Raw genomic sequence first — 22,104 nt, 5'->3', positions numbered from 1 at the left:
TTTTTCCTCACCTACTTTCATATCCAGTGAGCCACTTACATCTCTGGTAGCCTTTTAATGACTGCACCAGGTCCTGCAGTAGACAATTTTAGGACTTACCTAACTTTGTAATGAGACTGCACCAAAGTGTAAGTCCCAAAAGTATCCAGTGATGTTAGTCTCGAGCCTCTAGAGTTGCACATTTTACTTTTTTGTTGTTCTTTTTTAAACGTTACTAATAATAATGCCATGCAAAGTCTCAAGCTAATACAAGGCTATAGAACTTACTCAGCTCTGTGAGTGAGAGAAGAAAACGCTTCCCAAGTTTACAACCTAAGCAGAGTACAAAAGTGCTCTAGACAAATTCTCTTGGACAAAGAAATAGCCCAGAGCAGGGCTCAAAGAGTTATGCAGAAGCCTGCTGGTGTCTGCACTTCAGCTGGGCAAGGAGTCACATTTTCCATGTGCTGCGTGACCAAGAGCTGATCTAGGTCAAATAAACAAATGTTAAACTGCTTTTATACACAGCGTTGCAGTAAGAAGCTCTTCACAAGCTTTCTCTAGAAAACTCCCAACAAGCAAGGCAGATAAATACCTCTCTAGACAGCTGGGAAGTTATAAGCAAATTAAAAAATATCGTGGAGAGGAGTTGCACCAGGGCTGGGACCTGGATCCTGAACCCTGTCCTGAGCTGTTCTGTTGGCTTAAGAAACCATCCTGATATCAGGTGTTTCTTGCATGTAAGCTGTGTTCCATAGCAGTAATGTTTACACAAGAACAGTATTACTTAACGGCTTTAGTACATCCTTATTGCACTCACCTCTTACCATCTGCTTTCCACAACTCAGAAAAAATACTTGAAAAAATACTTAAGAAAATAACTTTTAAGACATGTCTTTTAATATCTACCTACAGAAGTCCTTCTTGTCGTCCTTCCCTTTAGGGAAAACTCACAGATGAGTATATATACAAAGCAACAGCCTTGTAAGTAATATAAGTAGATATGAAGCAACAAGTTACTGCATAAATTCCTTGCCATTACTCACTGTTTTTCCCGGGGAGAGGCCACTTCATTTGCATGTGCTGATAAATCTAGGTTTTGTTTTAAAATAAAATCCCCGGCAGACGAGAGACGATAGGCTAGCCAACTGCACCACCTAGCTTCACCCTGAAGGATCTCCGTAGCCCTATTTTTCATGACATTGATGTTTATATTCCTTCAAAGTGAATGCCTCTTCCAGTATACCTACTACCCATCCAGTATCTAACCACCAATTTTACAAACAATTTCTCATCTGTGACGTTTTCAAAGTTGAAAAAAAACACTCGTGTAAAAAAAAAAAAAAAAAAATGCAGTGTTGGTGTTCATAGAAGGGTAAGAGATATGTTATTTACCCTTGCATTCTTTTATCTTACGCAGATGTGACCTTTCAGATGGAGGTTGTTTCCTTTAATTCTCATCTCCACGTTTACCAGAGCCTCAAAACATCTGTTGTTGGTTTGAATCTCTAAGGAGTGAAGGAAGCACCATAAATTAAAACAAACAGAACATGTGAGCTCCACCACTTGGTTCTCGTTCTGTGCCTGCAAAGCTCAAGGCTCCCTTGATCCCAGTTCCAGCAATATTTCCTTTTCTGTCCTAGAACAAAAGAAAGGAGTATCCCTCTTTCATATAAAGGCTGTGGATAGCACACAGTAATTCACTTACACCTCAACTAATATAGTATTAGGGCACATTGAAAACATAGCAGTGTCTAAGATGATGAAAGCAGCAGCTACTGAAATAACTTTGAAGTCCCCTTTAAAAATAAATTTGATCTTGATGTTTAACTCCCTGTCCTACTAAAAGTAATTCTGGACCTCAATTTCTCCTGATTTGTTTGAGTTATTTCCCTGAATCAAATCTGAGACACATAGTCACTCACTTCTTAAAATGGAAATTGAGAAAAAAAAATCAGAGTACATTTACAGTTCAGCCTCGGTGCATCATTGTATGATCTACCTCTATAAGTGAGGCTTATGATAAGGGAAGTTTGCTGGGTTTGTTGTTGTTTTCTTTTGATTTGGTTTTGTTTTTTACATGTCAAAGTGGCAACGATTATAAAGCAGAGTACACAATTTCTCTTGAAAAGGCAATTCATTATTAAGATGAAAGGTCACATCATCAAGAGATTTTTGTAGTACTGAAGCCAAGCAGTTACACTTACCCAAACTCCACTAAATCTAGTGATAAACATTAACTGATGTTCATGCTAGTGAAATTTAACCAGGTCTACAAAAGTTTCTGAACTATTATGAACTATACGTATGAACTATTTTACAGGCATGTGCTACCCCTGGAAAAATAATAATAATAAATAAATAAATAAATAAAACACCACATTTTGCTGTCCACAGACAGTGTCAAAGTACCACATTGATATTAGTCTTTGCCATGAGCAAACCGGTTTATGAATATCACACTAAATCTCAATTTGCATCTCACTGGGGACTGAATTGATTGTCTAGGAAGATAGAAGATCTCCAGTTGGAAGACTTCAAATGGTTTACCTGCTGCACATTTCTTCATGCCTACAAATAAGAAGGCTCAGGAGATTTTCAGACAGCTTCTCCTGTAAAATCTGTAAGAATTTATGTGAAGCCATTACCTTTTCCTAAATAGCTTAGTTAAAATCAGCAAAGTGCATCAAAACCTGCTGCAGAAGGCAGCATTGCTTCTGCAAAGAAAGATCAAAGTGAAAGAAAACTGTTAAAAAGTAAGGTTTGTGCTCATATATTGAGAGTTACAAAGAGGACACACTGTAAGCTAAAAGGTCACAGAAATTATGTGCCACACACCGTGCTTTTAAGAAGATTATCAAGATGGATACAGGAGCTGAAGATATTAAACATATTTTATGTGTCACACAATTTTACTCTCAGTTTCTATCCATGTCCAGAACATCCTCATATAGAAGCAATTTTGACAATTGTGTTTTGTTCCTTAATCTGATTTGATTTCTGCTAGGTTTCACCAGACACGCTCTACAGATAGAACAAAGTGTTACATTCTTTAAGAGCCCTGGGCTACAGCCTTTGCTCGTACACCAACAGCACCAAATGCAATATGCACACTCAGTGGGCAGAGTCACAAGATCAGGTTGTGAATCTCAAAGACATGCATTATACAGCAAGAGGCAAATAATAATAGTAATTATTATTATTTCATACACATGAGCTGGAAGTAGCTTTAAAACTCCATATGGGCGTGGCACACAAAAGTACAACCTCCTTTCTGAATTGCCTGGGTCAATAATGTACCAAGGTTTTTTCATATTTTCAGGGCTCTAACGCATGTAATGCGATGCAAGGTATTGCCTCAGTCTGCTTTCCTGAGAACTGATTTGTCTCTAAACCCAGACTTTTGCTTTACTTTAGGTGACAAACAACACCTAGTTCCTTTCAAGAACTGTAAAAAGAATCACATCAAATAAACCTTTCAACCTAAAGAAGCATCACCTACTTCCTGCACTGTGGTGCCCATCAGAAGATGCAGTAAAGATCACAGCAAGATATCAGCAATGATGGCTTCAAAGCAAAACGGCATAGTCCAGGGGGAAGGAACAAGTGCTACTATCTGCGAGCAAAAAGATGTAGGGCAATAGGAGACAAACTGACAATATTCAGCCAGTGAAACCCAAAAGTGAATATATCCAGAAAGTGGCTGCTTTGGAACAGTGACTACAGCTCCATATGAAAGAGAGGAAGAGAGGGAGTGAAGCTGCAGAAACGACTGTAATTCATTTTAAAGACAAAGTCCCTAGGGGAAACTATGAACTGATCCAACTACAAGCCAGAGAAATTGGCCTGCCAGGTATGAGCTGTGATTTAATTTTGACAGCAGCCAGGATCAAGCGTTGAAAAAGCAAGCTGAAAATAAATAAATAATCCAAGGGTGGAAATTTAACACACAAGCATTGTCAGAAATGGTCTTTGTAGATTTTGTGGCGATGGAGTAGAAATGGTAACCGTTAAAGAGTATCAAAAAGCTACAAAAACTAAATATTTACAGAAATAATTGCTGCAAATGAACAAGTGTAGACTTCCAAATATTAACAAATAAAAATATTTTAGAGAAAGGAACTAAATTCTGTCTGTGGCTAAACAGCTCACCACCTTTATCTTATTTTCAGAAATATTTTATTGAGGAGGTGCTGTGCCTCATAATTTTCTGACATGAGCCACTGCTAAAGCTCTGACCTGCTGTCTCGAGGAACTGTTATCAATGCCTGAATCAGCACTCCTTAAATAAGCTTTACATGAGCAGGGTTTGCCAACTTGTGGCTGTCATCCAAACCCCTATTTCTTTCCCCTTCCTCCTCACTCTAAAAGTTACAGTGAACTGTCTGCCTTGAAAGAGTTTGATATACTCTGAAACAGAGTAAATCAATTCCTGGCTGGCAAGCACCAAGCTGGCATTTTTACTACTGCCCGGAAGATGGTGATGGGCCATTTTTCCCATTGGTCGTAATAGGCGCAAGGCTTCAGTAAACTGTCTGCTGTTCCCACCCTGGTATATCTTAGGAGGTTCACTTCTTTGCCCTGTTTTCTGTTTTAGTTTTCACTGCAGGCATGCTCACACTCAGTCATTACCAGATAGACTGGGTGTCTCCAAGAATCCCCAGTACAGAGCTGCCACACTGGAGGTCTTCCACAGACTGATGATCCTGCTAGCAGCCACACACGGCAACCAAGATAATCTCCTCAAAGACCAGGAAGATATGAAGAGCAGAGTAAAAACAAAGAAGTGTCTATACGCAGGCTGATGAAACTGGAATGTGCTTGATAGCTCAAAATAGCACTTGTCCAAAACACTCTGTGGGGTTGTTTGCAGATATAACATGTAAAGAAAAAATAATAATAATAGTCAAAGTTCATTGTTGCACAGTGAAATAACTGCACAGACATTTTGCATGGATCGCACTGAAGTTCTGTGTATCCATAAAGATCATACACCATTATTTCTACTGGATAAAACCTAGCAAAATTTGCATGAATGGCAATACAGAAAATAAAAGTGTTTCCCCCAAGAAAACAAGGCCACTTTCCTCTAAGTTTCAAAAGTGGAATCATGCAGACATTCAGCAAGATTCAGTAAAAAATAATTTAAGCTGACTTCTTGACAATTACAATTCAGAAATATGTCTGACTATGGCACTACTAAGAAATGGCTGTACAATTCAGATGACAATGGACTGACAATGAACAAATGTAATATTTTCCTTTGTATTTTTTATTCAGAGATATGTCAGCAAATGACTTTGCACAGCAAAACAAGGTTACTATGCATTGTATTTTCTCAGTATTCCTTTGCTCAAAATAACCTCTTCTAGTACTTCACGTCAAAAAAATGAAAATATTTAAATCTACTAAAGATTTAACCAGTCTGAACATTTAAAGCTACCATATGATGCTCCTTAAAGGTTTAACATAGGCAAATGGAAGTGTTGCCATTTACAGAAAAAGCATTTATATTCAGTTTTACAGACCATATGTTATTATTGCTGAAGTTCAAAGGATGAGCTGCAACAACTACCACTTGATTGTCTCTTGTAAAGGCAGGCTCAGAAGTCACTGATTCACTGACACGCTGTGGCACTGAACTTGTAATTATAGAGATCAGAAGTAAACTTTATTTAAAATCATGAATCAAAAATTAACGTAAATATTTTGACATAGAGGACTTTTCAATGCTTCGGTAGCTTCCAGACAAGTCTCTTAGATTTGTTTTCTTATCTCTGATATGTCTTTCCTGAGTTGAGATTTTATTCAGACACTAACGACACTCCCAAATACATATAAAGTTACATGCAACTTCATAGGAAAAGGAGAGAAAGCAGAAAGTATAAATGAGCAAGATAGAGTACAATTAGGGGAAAAATAAAATAAAAAACAGGATTTCCAATTAATAGAACCAAAAATATCACATTAAGTAAAAATCCTCACCATGAGTATGGAGTTATGAGAGTTTTGTCATTAAAATTATCAAAGATATGAAAAAAGCAAAGCCCTGTGAACCCTGGTTTAAAACATTTGCTTACCAGTAAAATGAAACCAACCGTGTTAAGTTTGATCATCATGAAAACATTGACAGATCATGGCAGGAGAGTAGCTTCAAGTCTGCTTTTAAGACCACCTCTCGATATGTAATTAGCTCCTGTGTACCCTCCTAGAGCTTGAAACTGAGTGCGGGATTACTTTTACTTAAATGTTTGATTCTACGGGCATTCCTGCCAACTACAGTCAGAGCAATGAATTCAATGAACACGTTTTGAAATGCTCATTTCAAAACGCTCTCACATCGTGCTGTGATAAACCTGTGTGGTGTCCACCACCATACTATCACACTTCCTTTCCTCACCAGAACAAAGCAGGAAGCATGATGGAATAAAACTCTAGAGGTAAGTACAGTGAGCACTCACCAATCAGCATCACAGGTAAGACGTACTCAATTTGGAGAAGATTGATTTAATTTATTGTCAAATGATAACAGTGTAGAGCAGAGAAGAAATAAAAAAATATATTCAAAACACCTTCCTCCTAGCCCTCCTCCTTCCTAGGCTCAACCAACTCTTCACGCTTACCCTCCTCACCACAAGCAGCACAGAATGGGGGCTGCAGTCAGTCCATAGCACTTCATCTCCGCCGCTCCTTCACGGTCACTCCGTGCCCCTGCTCCATGTGGGGTCCCTCCCACTGGATGGTCCCTTCCACAGGTCCCTCCCTTCCCAAACTGAGCCTGTGGGGTCTGCCCACAGGCAGCAGCTCTTCAAGAGCTGCTCCCACACAGCTCCCCCAAGCCCCCCTGCTCCTGCGTGGGCTCCTCTCCACGGGCTGCAGCTCCGGCCCGGGGCCTGCTCCTGCGGGGGCTCTCCATGGGCCGCAGCCTCCTCCAGGCCACATCCACCTGCTCCAGCGGGGGCTCCTCCACGGGCTGCAGCGTGGAGATCTGCTCCATGTGGGACCCCTGGGCTGCAGGGGGACAGCCTGCTCCACCAGGGGCCTCTCCCTGCACAGGCCACAGGGGAACTGCTGCTGCCTGCCTGGAGCTCCTCCTGCCCTCCTGCTGCACTCACCTGGGAGCTCCAGGGCTGCTTCTCTCACATTCTCACTGCTCTCTCCTGTCTGCTGCTGCATAGTGTTTTATTTTTACCCCTTCTTAAATATGTAATCATACTGGCACAACCAATGTCAGTGATGGGGCTCAGCATTAGTCCCTTTTGGAGCTGGCTGCAATTGGCTTTACCTGACACAGTGACAGCTCCTGGTCTCTTCTACAGAGGACACCTTTACAGCCTCACCTGGCTACCCAACCTTGCCACATAAACCTATACACACATGCGGGGTAAAAAATTAAAAAAAAAAAAAAATCATTGGACATCCCAGAAGTTTTAGTTGGTGTAGGTTATCAACAAAGTTTTCCTGGAAAAAGTACAAGGATATTTACATTACTAAAAAAATATTTACCTCTTTCTTCTTCCCCAAACATGACTATTTTTTTTCCTCCTCTTAAGTGTTTGAATGAAAAAAATGCTGTCCATTCTAGAATTTAAGTCATCTCTCTCTTCTAAGCAGTAATTATTAAAGAATGAAAGGAGAGCATACTATCAGTGATGTTTAAAACTCAGGAAAAGAGCTATGAATTCCTATTCTTACATTTGAAGAAACTTAAAAGAAGTTTCCCATATGTACCCTTGAAACCTATACAATGCAACAGGGAGCCCAATGCACACTGGAAAATGTGAGGCAGAAAGAACAAATAGAGGTATGGTCACTTGTTGGTAAACAAGGTTTACAAAGTTTAGGCTGGGACAGCAACGTTTTAAGGCAGCTACCATATCCCTGCCAAGCCCTGGGATATGGTAACATATACCACAATCTTAAGGGATAAACAGTTTTTCTCCAAATAATGGTATAGGAATAAATACAGATTAGTAGTATAATTAGCTACATCATAAAGACAGAAAGTCCAATAATTCACTAAGACTGGGCTAGACCTAGTATCTGGGCTCCTGAAGGCTGACTTACACAACCACAGCTGTCAGACAGGCAAGAAGCAGGACACAGCCTCTTCTCTGGACAAGACTTTGCTGGTGCAACCTCAGGGAATGCTGAACTCCCTAACTACATTATTATTATTATTATTTTTTATTGTCAAGCCACAGAAGCACCACTTGGGTTTGTTAACTGATCATGTACCACCCCTGCTGCCCCTCTGCTCCACTTCTATCCCTGGTGTGCATTGGGCCCTGAAATGCTGTACAAAACAATACTACCCGACCTTGTTTTGTGTGCACAGGCCCAGAAGTACTGGAGAAAGCAATACTAGCCTCACACCTCCACTGCATCCATGGTCTCCCGCAACACCATTATTAGACAATACCAGCTTTACAAAAACTCAGTTGTGGAAACACAAAACCGATAGTTAATGCATAGCAGTCCCTACACAGTATGCAAGAATGAGTACACTGGGTATTCTGAACTCTGTATGAATATTTTTATTAGACATTGAGAATGTAAGAAAAGGCTCAGAAGCAGAAAAAGCTCTCAGTTTATTTTAAAAGTAACTACAAACATCATGCTGACAGTGAATAGACTGAATTTATACCAGCCCCATAAAACAGTAAGTTAACTTTAAAGGAGAAGCTCAAAATGAAGAAAGCTGTACTTTTTGAAAGACAGCAAAATCACCTTGTAATAATGCCCACGTTAGTGCCCTCTTAGGAGTTCCACTTGGCACCAGGCCTTTGAAAGATTATTTCAGCTTGCCAAAGTGCAAATACCTTTAGAAAATCAAAAACAATTGAAACTGGAAGTACACATTGGACCAATCTACTCTCAAAGAAGTCTCACACTCCTTTTATTTATGTATTTAAACAAACTGACATTCACCAGCTGCCCAGCTGTTCATCTGAATGTATACTGCTCTCTCACACTGTGCATATAGAATTTGAAACAATACACAGAACCTTGAAGTGTATTTGGAGACAAAAATTCTCAATTTATTCATTTTAAGCAAATTGCAAGATTAATTAATATTACACTGTTTTCCACTTTTTACTGTGTGGATAAAGTTTCAAGTGTAAACTGTGCATTTAAACTACTTGCTGTGCTGTTTAAAGCCCACAAACTTAACATGGCCCATTGGTTCAAACTTGGTTCAGAATTAAACCATTTTTCTAAATATCCACCACGTACAAAATAACCTAGTTAAAAAATACAATTTGGTCAAAACCAGGCTGGTGAATAGCATTATTGTTAAAACACAAATACTAAAACCAGCATAATTTCTTCCCCCGCACTCCCCCTTGCTAGCTGAACAGCGTTACTAACAACTTCAGGAGTTTCTTGCACCACCTTCTTCCTCATCTTTATGTTGTAGGCACACTGCTGGTTCTACCACTTTTAAGTGATGTTTTGACAACCATGTCTGAAAAAAAGAAAAAGCAAGAAGAAAAGAACATTCATTACTAACTGTAGTTGTTAATCAACAAACTGCAAAAACAAACACTAAGGATATATTGTATATAGATAGCTTTTCCTCTATCATAAAAAGCAAATACATGAAATCACCTACCTGTACTATATTTACTTTACATCCTCAACTCAGTTGAGTTTTTTCTGCTAAAGGAGTATGATCCCAAAGCTGTAGCAACTGCTCTCCAACTTGGGGTTCCAGCTCCTAGAAACAAGCAGGAAATCTGAGAAGTTATTTCTCCTGCTACTATTGAACATACAGAAACTAAATTTTCAGATATAGATCGTAACTAGTAATTTTTGAGTATGAAGAAATAATGTAATTTTAGAGAAGACTTTCCACATGGAGTATGTAGTTCTGTTGAAAGCATAAATACAATACACATTAAGGCAACAAGTCGGTAACAGTTTCTACAACCTGACCTATTACTTCAAAGGTGTAGTGCAAAATTCTTCCAAATAATGCTTCTTCTACCATATGAACTTTTTCTTATTCCACAGCAAAGGCTCCATTAGTTCAACAGTAACGCATTAGCGGAATATGCAGAGTGCATCAATGAACTGTGATTCAGATTAACAAATACATCAGGACAGCTGATAGATGTCAAGTCTAAAGAAGGTAAAAATAAAGCCAACATAGTTCCATCATGTAATGGAGATGATATAAGACAGTAATATTACCTGGCCATCTCTGCTTATTTGTACTTTCTTATTGTCATTCCAAGGGTTGAGCAAATGGTGTGCAAACTGAAAAGGAATGCTTTCTTTTCGGATCCACTCCACCTTAAATACACCTCCTAAGCCAGCAGATCCCCACTCTTGACTTTTCTCACTCCCTATCTCAGAAGACATTCTGGCAAATCCCTGGAGCAAAAATTGAAATGTGAAAGGAAAAACACAGTTAGATTAGATCTACTTACTTTGAAGTTAAGTAATGATTGGACTGGAGACTAAACTTTCAAATTAGTTTGAGTGATTCTCAGTCTCTCCCCAAGAAGCTGGATATTTTAAAATGTTTACATCTAGAAAATTAAAGTTATCTTTCATTTTTCCATTTCAAATATTCCTTCTAGAATTTGACCATTGAGAATACCTCTCAATCGCTCGTAACTACCGCTAAAAGACTAAACTTTTTACAAAGCTTAAAATATGTTGTAAAAGCATTTAAGTGTAAGGGATCAAGATAAGTGTTCTACTAGAAAACAGTCCATTAGTTATTCTTTGCTAGCTGTAGGTATTTTTTACAGAAATATATTCCTTCATTCTCATTCCCTGTTCTATTGACTCTATATGAAATTTTAACATAGCTGTTAATCAAAGAAAGAAGTCAGAGTGGGTTTGGTTTTCTTATTCTTCAAAAAATTGGAAAGAAATTCCAAAAAGACAAGTATACAGACAGGAAATTAGAGAAATTCTAAACCCAAAATTTCTTCTCAGTTCTTTAAGCAGGACACCCCTACTTGCCTCCTACCCTTCCCCCCCCACCCCCCCACCCCCCAAAAAAAAAAAATACACATGCTCCCAATGCAACCATTCAGTGCCAGCCATGACATATGTAGGGCATTGCTCTTCTTGGACTCCTGAAGTACCAGCACACACTAAGTTTAAGACACTGAACTGGAATGACATGGCACGGCAAGGTTTTGGTAACAGCAGGGTGCTGCAGGGGTGGCCTCTGTGAGCAGAGCCCAGCAGCTGCCCCATGTCAGAGCAGAGCCAGCTCCAGCTGCTCCAAAAGGCACCTGCTGCTGGCCAGAGCTGAGCCATGAGTGATGCTGGGTGGACATCTGGGAGAGCAGAGTTAATGAAGGGAAAGTACTGCTGGGCAACAACAGCTGGGAGAAAGGGATGAGAACCAGCCCTGCAGAGCCCGAGGCCAGTGCAGAAGGAGAGCAGGAGGTGCTCCAGGCACGAAGCAGAAGTTCCCCTGCTGCCTGTGGAGTTCCCCTGCTCCACCAGAAGTTCCCCTGCTCCACCAGGTGGGGCAGGCTGTCCCCCTGCAGCCCACGGGTCCCACATGGAGCAGATCTCCACACTGCAGCCCATGGAGGAGCCCCCGGTGGAGCAGATGGATGTGGCCTGGAGGAGGCTGTGGCTCATGGAGATGAGCCCCTGCAGGAGCAGGCCACAGGCCTAAGGACTGACCACAACCTCCGTTCATCATTTGCCTGCTCTGCTTCGGGAGAAGAGATAGAATAGGATACATGGGGTAGAAGGGATGGTGCTTGTAGTTTACTTTTAGTTCAAGCTGTTCTAGTCTGTTATTAGGAGGCAATAAGTTACATTAATCCCCTTTAGGCTGTCTGTTTTATTCATGATGGTAATTGGCAAGTGATCTCCCATCCTTATGTCAGTCCATGAGCTCTTTTTCCATCATAATTTCTCATCTTTTTGAGGAGGGGAAGTGAGAGAGCAGCATGGTGGAACTTGTCTATCTAATGCTGTTAAACCACCACAGTCCTAGATAGCTCAAGACAATCTTAAATGAAAATTAATAGAAGGAATGGAGGTTTAAAAAAAGTGGAAAGTAAAGACATACTTGGTGCAAGAGAACAGTAACAGTAGTATGTCTCACATTTTCATGAACGTTCATTGTATTGTCAAAACCAGAGGGCAAGGCAACATCAACTGCCCACACTCCAGATTTCATGATATATTTCCTAGCCTGTTTCCTTCTTCAAGAGCCCCAGTACAGCAGACCATTTTCATAACCAACCAGCATGCCGAAAATTTCTTTCCAATAGCACATCTGCATTTGCCAAACTATCAGATGGCATCAATACAGATGTAATTTGACTAGTTTGTTAGATTTCTACATTTAGCTGACTTTTATAAATAGATTTTATATAAAAAGACAAACTTTGGTTGCCCATAACTGAGTTCACCCTTCTCTACAACACAGTTAACATGCAACTTTATGCTACCAGGTCAGGTCTTTAACTTCAAATTGGACATCTTTTGTTGACAAATCTTGCTAAGCTAGAATTTTTAAACCATTACAGTACATTTTATATAGGTCACACTGATCACACCCTCTAACCTAAACATTTGACAATTCAAGAGAAAGCTCTGCAAGTATCATGGTATGACTTCCCCCTCTCATAGATTTTATAAATTACTGTTCAAGCAAAACAGCTATCATTCAAGTTAGTCAGGGACATCTAGGAGTTTCCTAAATTTAGAAAGCTGCCATTGGATTTTAGCTGCTTAGTCATCTACTAACATTTACAGTGTTAGTTTTGGCATGTAAAGAAAAAGGTAGCAAACCCTTGCCTTTTTTTTTTTTTTTGAGTGTCTATGTGCGTCTGCTTTAAACAGATTAATGTAGGTCGTAAGCATTCTGACAAATGTTTGAAGGCAATTCACTACTAGACTTTGAGCAAGAGGTTGAGTTACCTGAAAAGGCATATTACCAGAAGAATGAAGAACTCTTTCCTCAGCCACTAGATACATTTGCTTTTCTACTCTAAGTAAAAGGTCAAAAGTCCTTTTAGGAGCAAAAACCTCTGCACCAGACGTATTCATCTACTGAACTATCAATCAGAGCTAACATTTAGTATTAACCACAGACTCACCTGAAAGTGTCCAGATCCTTGAACAGAAAATATTAAGTAAACCATGCTGCTCTCCCAGAAAGCTCTATTTAGTTTTCGTTCATTGTTTGGCATTGTAGACCATATACCTTTCCGTTGAGAAATGTCAAGGTTTTGCAGGTTGCTACTTTTCATTATGAAGTACCGAACTGGCATATTTGATCTAGGGGAAGGAGATTTGGAACCCTGAAAAAAAATAAATTAACAAAGTAAGTCAGGCTCTACGGTTTTACTTTTAAAGCATTTTAGTAAACGAAGATAAAACTGAACTGCATTCCTGCCCTCCATCCCCATATTCTGCTAGAAGCACAGAACATCTGTGGTGGTTCTGCCTGGATTGTTTTTTAAAATGAATTTCAGGTCTGTTTTTCACATTTTTGAAGCATTTTCCAAAGCAATCATTCGTGAGGAAAAGCAATGAAGTATGGCAGCATATGCCTAAACTGTTCAGTGATTAACTAAACTTCTTTGAAGTCTGACACACCTTCAGGTGAAACTAAGCTGCAGTCTAGGAGAATTAACTTTAAGTGCACTACTCATAATTCTACCTTCAGGAAACACTCTTTTACACTGGCTGAATTTAAAAATTGAAAGACCTAAGAGAAATTATTAAGTCTTCCAATAAGTCACTGCCTAGGGGAACAACAGGTTTTCTTCTTAGTTATTGGTTTAGTATTACTTTGGTTTACTAAGTACGCAGGGAGAATTACACCAGTGACTTCAATAAAAATGCATGCTTTGTTAAAATAATTGTTATTAAATAAGTAAGGCAGGTAACAAAAAAAACAAAGAATCGGTATCTCAGCGTATGCCATTATGAAAACAGAGGTGTGAAAACACAAAAAGCAAATTCAGAAGTGTATTATCTTTCAGATCTGTATTATATACACTAATTCAGAGAAGAAATCAGAACACCTTCGCTGCCTATTATATGCAGTTAAAAAAATGATATTTTTATTTGGATAGCTTTACTTCAGCTTTTATGTTTTGGATAGCTTTTAACTCAGCACTGTACAAAGAATATTTTTTGCTGTACTAAACTAGCGTAATGAGGATATTTAGTCTAGGTTTTAGCTTCCAAAAATAAATGTTACACAGCTGTTAAAAAAAATGAAAATCTAAGTTCTATAATGTTGTTGAAAAGTATCAGTGAATTTATTTTTGAAGTTCTGTTGGTACCAGAGGGGGATAATTTATGAGAACTCTACCTTTCCAGATATTGTCGAAGAAGGACTAGCACATGGGCTAGGATAGCTACTACTGTCCGTAGACCTCGCTGATGATTGATCTGACCTGTCATCTGATGTTCGTTTGGAATGCAAAGTGTTCTTTTCCTTGCATTTCTTTGGCTGGAATGCTGGAGGCATAGATTTCATTAAAACTCTAAAAAGTAAAGGTAGGTATAGGATGATTTTAAGATACAAGAGTTTGATACAGAAGAATTTACATGTACATATCAGCCTGTTCCATGAATATGCAATTACAGTAATTCCAAACAATATCAAACACTTTAATAACAATTAATATATATATATATTTATGCATTGTTTTTGCATGCTAGCATCAAATCTTCTGATACTTCTTCCCAGAGAACACAGTTCATGAACGACATTCCTGAATGTCCTCTCAAAGAGCATGCATACATACCAAATACTTACCAGTGAAATCACAACTACAGTATACTACAGGAAAGTACCAATTCTTCCATCTATATTTCCATTTTTTTCTTCCTTTATATGACTAGCAGAAATTCAAGTGATGCTTTTACAGATAACAAAAATACTGCTTATGTTCTAGAAGATCTCAAAAGCTTACTTTTCAGCATTAGAGGAGTCATTGGACAATTCAGTTTCTGCTGAGCTTTTTCTACCGCTGGTTGACCTCCATGTATTTGCTAAAGGAAGTTCTTCAGAAGACATAGGCCTTGGCCTCTGACCAATTCCTGAAGGCTGCTGCAAACCGGCAGACTGTTCTTCAGTACTTAAAACAGTTATGATTGCTTTTATTATCGTTTCATCAACTTGAGACCATGGTTTAGAAGGAGCTCGCATACGACGCAGAAATAAGCTATGCCACTTCTGTCTGAGTTGCAACAGCAAACCAGCAGCCTGTAACGAATTTCAATTTTGTTAAACACTAATGAAAGTGAGATCAGACAGGTACACTCAGACTTATCAGGCAGCATCTGGCATTCTAGAACAAGTAGAGTCCAAGCCGAAGGGCAAGATTAAACTGTAGGGGAAGCCAGAGAAAAACAAATGTTTGAAGAAAGCTGCTAAGTGCTTAAAAGTCATTATTAGAATCTTTTATTTCAACCAGCTCTGCACCAAATTCAAGTCATTATACAGTAAACTTGCAGGACTTATTTTTCACTTTAAGTCATTAAATGACTTATGCTTTTTCTCTCCACCCAGTCTCAATGTATGCATGCTTCATATAAGTGGGCTTAGTTCTAGGGGACATCACTTATGCAAACTTTAGCTCAAATGAGGTAAACTGAGTTTAGAAGGCTCTAATCCAACTTCCATGTTATCAAAGTTTTGAACATCTCTACAAGAAATAGTATTATTACTGGATCTGATTACTCAGTGTTTCATAAGCAACTCTGCCTCCTAAAACAGCCAGAGCTGTGCACATTACTTACCTCAGAGTCCAGTTTGAGATGAAGCCATTCATCTAGCTTCAGTAGTGCTGAATTAGAAGTTGCTTCATCCTCCATCTCACTATCACTGTTATCATTAGATACCCCATCCCCTGGATTAAATATATATATAAGGTGCATTAACATTCCTATATATTTTTTACTTACAAGAACACTCACTGTTGTATTACCTGAAATAAACCCACTTGCCTTCTAAATTTAACTCCACTTGATACTATTTCACCTACTTTTCAAAGAGACATTTTAAGATCACATATTTCATGCAAACACATTGCCATAACAAGTCTGTTGAGCTACTTCTGCTTCAGTAGCAGAACTCCAGCATCCAGACCTGCTGAGGGTCCTGCTATATAAGAAGCTGTATTGACATAATTTGACTCAACCCACATAACCATTATCAACATCAATGAATCATTATCACACAAACCTTTGCTTGAAGTTGTTTGCAAAACTGCACATCACTCTATTATTTCCTAGTGAAACAGCAGATTAAAGACTCAAATAAAAAATTCGTTATATAGATATTAAGTATTATTATTTCTTAGGGAAAAACGTTCCAGTTCAATCAGTATAAACACCTTTTTAAAAAAATGGTAACAGTTAAAGAGCAAGACAAGAAAGCTTCTAACAAACTCTTATTTTGATTCAAACTATTTCTAGAGAACAGGCAGCAGGACAGATTATTTCTGCTTGTATCCCTACAGCACTCCACTTAAATTTTAAAAAAAAAGAATGAAACTTTTATTCCCAATTACTTCTAGCTACTAGGATAGCCAATTGTTTTTAAAAGTTATCAGTAGAATAAAACTGATAATGTTTAAAATGCATGTTACAGCTGGAAGCCATATACATTTTGCCATACTGACAGTTTCTAAATTGTTTGAGTTACTGTTTGAATAATCTGGTTCAAACTATCAGCAAAGATATCTGTAGGAGAAAAAATGTACATACTATACACTTTTCAGTACTAATACTGCCATTACACATTTCATAATATTAATTGCATTTATTTCATTACTATAATTTGTGATACTTCAGAACTATGTGAGCATAATTTATTGATATGAATTCATTAATATTCATGTGCATTAATTTAAGTGATGTCATATAACTTGCATCTTTATTGGGGGGGAAAAAGAAAAGTTGCAATTGGTTTCTCTAGAAATATTACATTTAAAAGTTCTAAATTATTCTCCAAATTTGACACCTATCTTCAAACTAAGTACCAGCACATCAAAGTGCCCTCTGTGGAAATTACAGCCTTTCCCAACACCTCATACAATTTCTTTCCAGTCAAAAAATGCTTAGCATCACCGTAAAGATAAGGCTCGTGTTGGTCCTGCCTTCAGAGTGACAAGACTGACTTCTGCTATTGGATTTGCCACCTAGACTCTAAGTACGATCAGGGGGGCAGGAGGAGAAGAGCAAAGAGCAAAGAACTGCTAGCAACTCCTGCAATCTAGGTAGAACTACTGCAGACGTAGTTCAGAGCAGCTTTCAATCACTTTTAAGGCTTGTTATACAAACTGATTTAGGGAAGAAGTTGGGTATACTAAATGAGAATCTCTGTATGGTTGTGTCCATTATCCTGGTGTTTACAAAGAGGTTAATTCCGTACCATACCAGGTCTACGGTCACCCAGTTACTGTCATAACAAAGCTAATCCTGATTAGGGTGTTCATGCCTGAGACAGTAGTCATTCTGACCTACCCTCAGTGTTTCTTCTAAATTTATTCCTGAGATTTTTTGGCAGATTCTGAACTTAGGTGCTACAGAATCTACACTTCTTTCTAGTTTCAAGAACTGCAAAACTAAAAGTAGCTTAGAATTAATTATGAATTATGTTATTGCAAATTAGTTAAAATAGCAGCATAATCTTATTCATCAAGTTGTAAGTCAGAAGGGATTTCCTCAACTTTAAAATAAAGTCATTTCAGTCCAGACAGCATTCAGTGGTATAGCCTTTTCTCCCTCATTTAAGTTCTCTAATATTTGAAGGCTTGTGACAATCTTCTATAAATCTAGTTCTCTACCTCTCATAACACAATAGGCTGCTGATGCTCTTAGATTAGTACAAAATACAATCAATTATTCAAATATTTTCTGGGACTTCAACAATTCCTTTGCTCACAACCCATTTTTCTGGTTAACTAACTTCAGACGCATGAAAGCAAAGCTGCTTCTGTCCAGTAAGTACACAGGTATTTTGAATGCTATGTTTTCACAAACAGATAAAACAGTAAGAGGAGAAGGGAACCTCTGTTACTCTTAAATTGCCTTATGCCAGGGAAGCCTGAACCTTCTGCCTTAATGCATAGACAGTATCCAAATCACCCAGGTATGAATCCCGTTACAAATATGGAGAAAAAGGAAACAATACTTGATATAGTAATTTTTCAGGAATGATGGCTGTTAATGGAATGTAGGTATAACATGGAACTGCAGTTTCCCTAGCGTGATCAATTAACAACTGCTAAGAAAATCAACTCTTTACCAAGAATAGGTCTTACTGTAGATTAAGAATGTAGATCACAATCCCTGTGACAAATTTCATAATCCTTACATATAGCAGAACATTAGAATACAAGGTCAGGGATGGTGATCATTTCTGACAGTACACTGAAGAATGAAGTTCCTTATCTTCTGTTTTTCATTACTAATTATACCAAGAGTAAAAAGTTACATTTAATTGAATCAAAATCTAGCATTTCAAAAAGTGTTTTGGGAAGAACGTTAAGTTAGAAAATTTCTTGTGCGTAACTGAGCCATTACTTACAGAGCCAGTAAACTATTCTAGAACGGCTATAGGAACCCTAGCTCTGTAGCTTAAAGAATTAGCCAATACATGTACTACATACCCTTGTGAAGTGAGCCTTCCATATCACATTCTAATAAGTATTAAACTGAAACATTCAAAGTCTGAAATCCAATATACCTCGAAGGGATGAAGGCTCCTGCAAAGCGTTACGTGGTAACCTAGCTGGACCACAGAAGAGTGCCACAGTGATAGATGTTACAACTGAACAACATCTGATATTTGCTATCCTGTGAGCTCTTGTCATTTCATCATATATAAGCCAGTCTGTGGGGAGTGCCTGAACAGCTGCAGCTTGCCCATTCGCTGGTGGAATCTGCACAGAAGCAATCAAGATTAGGCTGTTTTACCCTCTCCTTTTTAATTGAAATAAATTTTAACATTTCTCATTTTATAGATAAATATGTATATGTAAAAACAGATATAGACACACACAATTCAATTTTACTTAGAACATCCTACTACCTTTAAAGATTTTGCTTCTAGCATCTAAAAATCCAAGTTTCAGAGCAGAACTGCTTGCTACTATGAGCACAGATTACTATCTAACACGAGTTCATAACTAGGACTTTAGTCTTCTTTTTTTTTGCCATATTGTCTTGTTCCACCTAGAAGGATTATTCCTTCTGAATTAATTTTGGGTGAAATACTGAGAAAATAAACCACCTTTAATTCTTTGTTTCATCAACCAGCAGGAAAAATATTTCCTAAAACTGTAGTGTCTAATAACTTGCACGTGCATGCTACTTTTAAAGTACAACTATGAAAGGACATTTCTAAAACTCATGAATTCGATAGAATATCTTTGAATCTGTACTTGACAAAAGAGTGTAAGGGATTTTACCTTTTTATACTGAGGCTGGCTAAGAACAGAGGTAGGATGAAAACGCACTTTCTTCTCTTTTGGTCCCGTCAAAACCAGGCTTTCCCTGTCCACGTGTACTAGGTTGGGATACATCCCAGCTACCAAGGCAGCTTTAACTACAGCCCAGTTTTCAGAGTTAATGTTAACATCTCTGATATCAGCTCCTCCTCGGGCTCTGACAAAACCTGAACGAGGAAGAATACAGATGTAGTACACTGGATTGCGTTTAACATTCATAGTTTTGTTTCTCACTATACGTTTGCTGCATTTTTCACATTGCCAACCTTAACTGCACCAAGAAGAAACTATTCGAGCAAAATCCTTTGTAAGGTGCTTTGTACTAACACAAAAAGCAGTTAGTTTTTAAAGCACAGAGACATCTAATACAGGAATAGATTAACATAATAATTCAAGGAAACATCTCTCATATCAAAGTCATATTTCAAATGAAAGCCAGTAGAATGTAGAACTACAAGGGTACTTTCAGTAAGATTAGCATCTGATTCTGTTTTCCAGCAACACCTCCTCTCTCTGGTATCTCCACCATGACCAGAATGGATGGGTACTGGTCTATTTCAAATTAGCAAAGGAATATGACACCTGTGAATGTTATTCTTGTTATAATCCATATACACTTCCACTATTTTGGATTCAGAGGCTGCATTAAAAAAATCTGAGCTACTTACCTGAAGCTCTAAGCTGACCAAGCAATTGTGTTCTCATTCCTATGATGATTTCCATGGTGGCTTGAGAAAGAAAGTTCTTCTCACAGAAGGCTCTCTCCCAGCCATCACTCCGTGCCTTCTGCCACGCCTGTAAAGAGTATTTTTACATTTGCCTTTAGATTTGATTAGCTAAAAACCAAAAAAATGTACTTTTCAAGTACAGTAACATTTACATAGAAAAAAGACAAAACAATTCTCAAACTGAAATGCATCAAATCAGATTTTTTTCTAATTAACTACTAAATTCTTTTTACCCAATTCTCTAAATTAACTTAATGTATCTCCAAGTTATTTTATATCCTGTTACAATAACTTGAAGTCTCACTTTGTTAGAACGATTAGAATTTAGACAGATTAAAAAATATAAATTTAAAAGCTGAAAATGTTTCCTCACAAAGTTATTAGTGAGTTTAATACACAGGAAAGCCCCTAGGCAAAAAAAAAAAAAAAAAAAGTTTACTATCTAACTACTTACGCATGATCTATCATTCTACATCCAACTTTATAGGCACATCATTTACTTCAGTACGTGATCTATCATGATTAGTATTCTTTCTGAAGAAGAAATAATACCTGGAAAGCCCTGAGAAGAGCCATATGGTCACTAAACGTTCCTGCAGTTAAACGTTTTCTGCACAGCATGGCTGCACGCTTCTGAGAGGCCAGTGTAGGCAGGACAAAAGGGTCTCGATATGCAAGAGTACAAGCAATAGTAAGAATGGGATCCAGGCACTTCAGAACAACAGCACACAACACCATTTTACCAAGGTGTGGCTCTACTGGTAATTCAGCGAGATGATAACCAAGTTCAGTGAGGTCTTCCCAAGTATCCATGGCGTCTATTGTCTGTTTGAAAAAAAAGAAAAGAGAGGGGGAAAGGATAAGCAGACAAAATTAATTTCTAATAGAAGCAGAAAGAATGTGCATACAGGACATTAACTAGACTTGTTCTGAGTACTAAGAATACAAGTCAAACTCCATGTGAAGTTTGAGATGAAATTTTTAAGCATTCTTTTCCTTCAATATTAAAACATCCATCCACACAAACAAAAAGAAAACAGAAACAAAACCACAGTAAACGTGATACTCAGTAAGATATACTGCCACACCACAAACATAGAAACAAATACAATTCCATCTAAATCTATACTTCTGCTGACCTTAAGCATCTGCACAGCATTTCTCACAATCAAAGCCGGTGGAGGATCAGGAGCTTTCATAAGAAAGTCAACAATTGGACAATTAGTTGGAGCCAGCAGTTTTGTGTGTAAACAAAGCTCCTACAAGTTAGAAACATAAAAAAAAAAGAAAATTAAGATTGTATGAAAACAACTCTTGGAACTGGTAGTATAGTTTGATAATACATTTTTTAAAGTTATAATTTATAACTGAACAAGCACCTGAAGTGGCATTCGTAGAAGTTCTGGAGTCTGAAATTCCAACATATTCTGAAATCTGAGCCTGCTGAAGAGACGGAAGCAGACTCCAGGTCGACAGCGTCCAGCCCTTGAAAATAAAATATGGGAAGTTGTTAATAATTACATCTTTAAAAAAAATAATCACAAAAATCTCACACATACATGAACAACACAAACTTAGAATAGGAATTGTCTGTAGAAGCAGATCTAATAAAAAGATCATTCTGTTAATCCTAATTCTCACATATGAAGTGAGAGTCTTGCAGAATGTAGACTGTTTTTGAGTATGGAAGTTTGTTACTATAATTTTACGTCAACATTGAAAGACTTGGAGACACAAAAACAAGGCCTAAACAAAGTGATGTGTGTGTTTATTTGTTTTTGTTGTATTGTTGTTTGGTTGGTTTGGTGGTTGTGGTTTTTTTTGTGTGTGTTTTTTTTTACTAACCTAAGATCGATCCAAATATTACTGTTTTTGCTATAAAGAATGTAAGTGTCAAACTTCATTTCTTCCTCTCTTAAACCTCTTCA

The 22,104-nt window shown here is 38.0% G+C and overlaps 1 protein-coding gene across 2 annotated transcripts in view; it reads right to left on the bottom strand.

The window, feature by feature from the left end:
* Positions 1-8,686: 8,686 nt before the first annotated feature.
* Positions 8,687-22,104, bottom strand: part of YTHDC2 (YTH domain containing 2) — a 32,528-nt gene continuing 19,110 nt past the window's right edge. The window contains exons 14-26 of one of the 2 annotated variants that reach the window (XM_035309962.1): positions 21,556-21,661; positions 21,316-21,435; positions 20,729-21,001; positions 20,117-20,243; positions 19,410-19,615; positions 18,686-18,881; positions 15,733-15,842; positions 14,904-15,196; positions 14,297-14,471; positions 13,071-13,274; positions 10,177-10,359; positions 9,596-9,700; positions 8,687-9,448 (exon numbers count right to left, since the gene is read on the bottom strand). In XM_035309962.1, coding sequence (XP_035165853.1) covers positions 9,620-9,700; positions 10,177-10,359; positions 13,071-13,274; positions 14,297-14,471; positions 14,904-15,196; positions 15,733-15,842; positions 18,686-18,881; positions 19,410-19,615; positions 20,117-20,243; positions 20,729-21,001; positions 21,316-21,435; positions 21,556-21,661 — 2,074 coding nt within the window. In that variant the 3' untranslated portion in view covers positions 8,687-9,448; positions 9,596-9,619. Of the gene's footprint in view, positions 9,449-9,595; positions 9,701-10,176; positions 10,360-12,793; positions 12,902-12,952; positions 13,275-14,296; positions 14,472-14,903; positions 15,197-15,732; positions 15,843-18,685; positions 18,882-19,409; positions 19,616-20,116; positions 20,244-20,728; positions 21,002-21,315; positions 21,436-21,555; positions 21,662-22,104 lie in introns of those variants that run through there. The other variant, XR_004746168.1, reaches the window with a different exon arrangement.

This window comes from Oxyura jamaicensis, chromosome Z (assembly GCF_011077185.1).
Source record: "Oxyura jamaicensis isolate SHBP4307 breed ruddy duck chromosome Z, BPBGC_Ojam_1.0, whole genome shotgun sequence".
Lineage (NCBI taxonomy): Eukaryota > Metazoa > Chordata > Aves > Anseriformes > Anatidae > Oxyura > Oxyura jamaicensis.
The sequence above is the reverse complement of the archived record's forward strand: the minus strand, read 5'-3'. Positions and strand labels throughout refer to the sequence as shown.